The sequence below is a fragment of the Wasmannia auropunctata genome, unplaced genomic scaffold (genome assembly GCF_000956235.1).
Source record: "Wasmannia auropunctata unplaced genomic scaffold, wasmannia.A_1.0 LD333298.1, whole genome shotgun sequence".
NCBI classification, from domain to species: Eukaryota; Metazoa; Arthropoda; class Insecta; order Hymenoptera; family Formicidae; genus Wasmannia; species Wasmannia auropunctata.
In genome coordinates, this window is record NW_012029592.1 from 1 (window position 1) to 1,163 (window position 1,163).

The 1,163-nt window shown below is 47.8% G+C and overlaps 1 protein-coding gene across 1 annotated transcript; it reads right to left on the reverse strand.

The window, feature by feature from the left end:
• Nucleotides 1-96: 96 nt before the first annotated feature.
• LOC105460050 lies at nt 97-1,063 on the reverse strand. Its single transcript, XM_011706496.1, has 4 exons — nt 884-1,063; nt 465-614; nt 237-392; nt 97-133 (listed from the first exon to the last, which is right to left on the reverse strand). The coding sequence occupies exons 1-4, from the start codon at nt 1,020-1,022 to the stop codon at nt 99-101; spliced, it is 480 nt and encodes a 159-aa protein (XP_011704798.1). The 5' UTR covers nt 1,023-1,063; the 3' UTR covers nt 97-98.
• Nucleotides 1,064-1,163: the final 100 nt, after the last annotated feature.

A 1,163-nucleotide genomic window follows, 5' to 3' on the forward strand; every position in this document is an offset into this window, starting at 1 on the left:
CGACAGGGAAGGGGATCGAGAGAAGGTACGGGAATCGTAGAGATGAGAGTGCGCTTTCGTTGCCCGATTAGAAGAAATGATTGGAGATCGGCGGATAATTACTGCTTGCCCGATTTCTTGTTCGACCGTTCACCTGGAAACAAAAAAAACAAACAAGGGTTCGCGCTTGCTGTTTAAATTCCCCCCTCTCCGCGGGCAGCAACAGCCCGGCAAATCAATCAAACGAGAGATATTACCTTTGGCAGATTTCTTGGTATTGGTCTCCGGTTTACACCTCTTGGTCAGCCGTCGCGTCTTCTCGCAGGATGTATCGCTGTTTGCTTTCAGATTGTCGATTCTCGTCATTACCTGATTCACGCATCCGCTCCACGTGCCTTTCTCGTATCGGCATGCTGCGTTCAATCGAATTAGAATATGTTCCCGAAAACTAGCCTCTTGCCAAGCGATTTAAATTCAGGACTCACCTTTCTTGCACTTCTTCTGTATAGTCTTGGTCTGCTCGCAGGACTTGTCACCCTTCTTGAGGTTCAGAGTGCGCGACCGCGTGTTGGTAGTCGAGTCGCATTCCGACCATTGACCCTTTACGTATCTGCACGACGAGGAGCTGCCGGATGCTGCGTCAGCAGATGCGAAACGTCAATAGAAACAATTGGACGTAACGTCGATCAAGCGAATAGAGAAAGAGAGAGAGAGAGAGAGAGAGAGAGAGAGAGAGAGAGAGAGAGGCAGGGAAAGACTTTTAAGGTCGACGGGGAACGACTTGTAATTACGTTTATATACGTGTGTTACATATATAGACGGTCTATATTCGCGACCGCTCGATAAAATAACGTCACGATGAGTGGAAGGGGGTAATGGATTAATTACAGAAAGAAGCACTCACTTCGTTCCTTAGTACCGCGCACTGTCCGCACAAGCACCTCCTTGTCATCCTCCTCCCACAGATCAGCTTCCGCTCGCGCGGTCGTAAGAATCACCAACAGGGCGACGGCCACGAGAGCCAAACTCCAGCACAGCTTCATTCTGTTGGAAAAAAGAAAAGAGAACGCTTCATCAAGCACTCTTAATTGCAGCTTTGATATTTAATTATTATACAAAGCAGATCCACGAGACGGATTGCTGCTGCCAGGTCGGATATTTCTTTATATAAAAAACGATCCAGA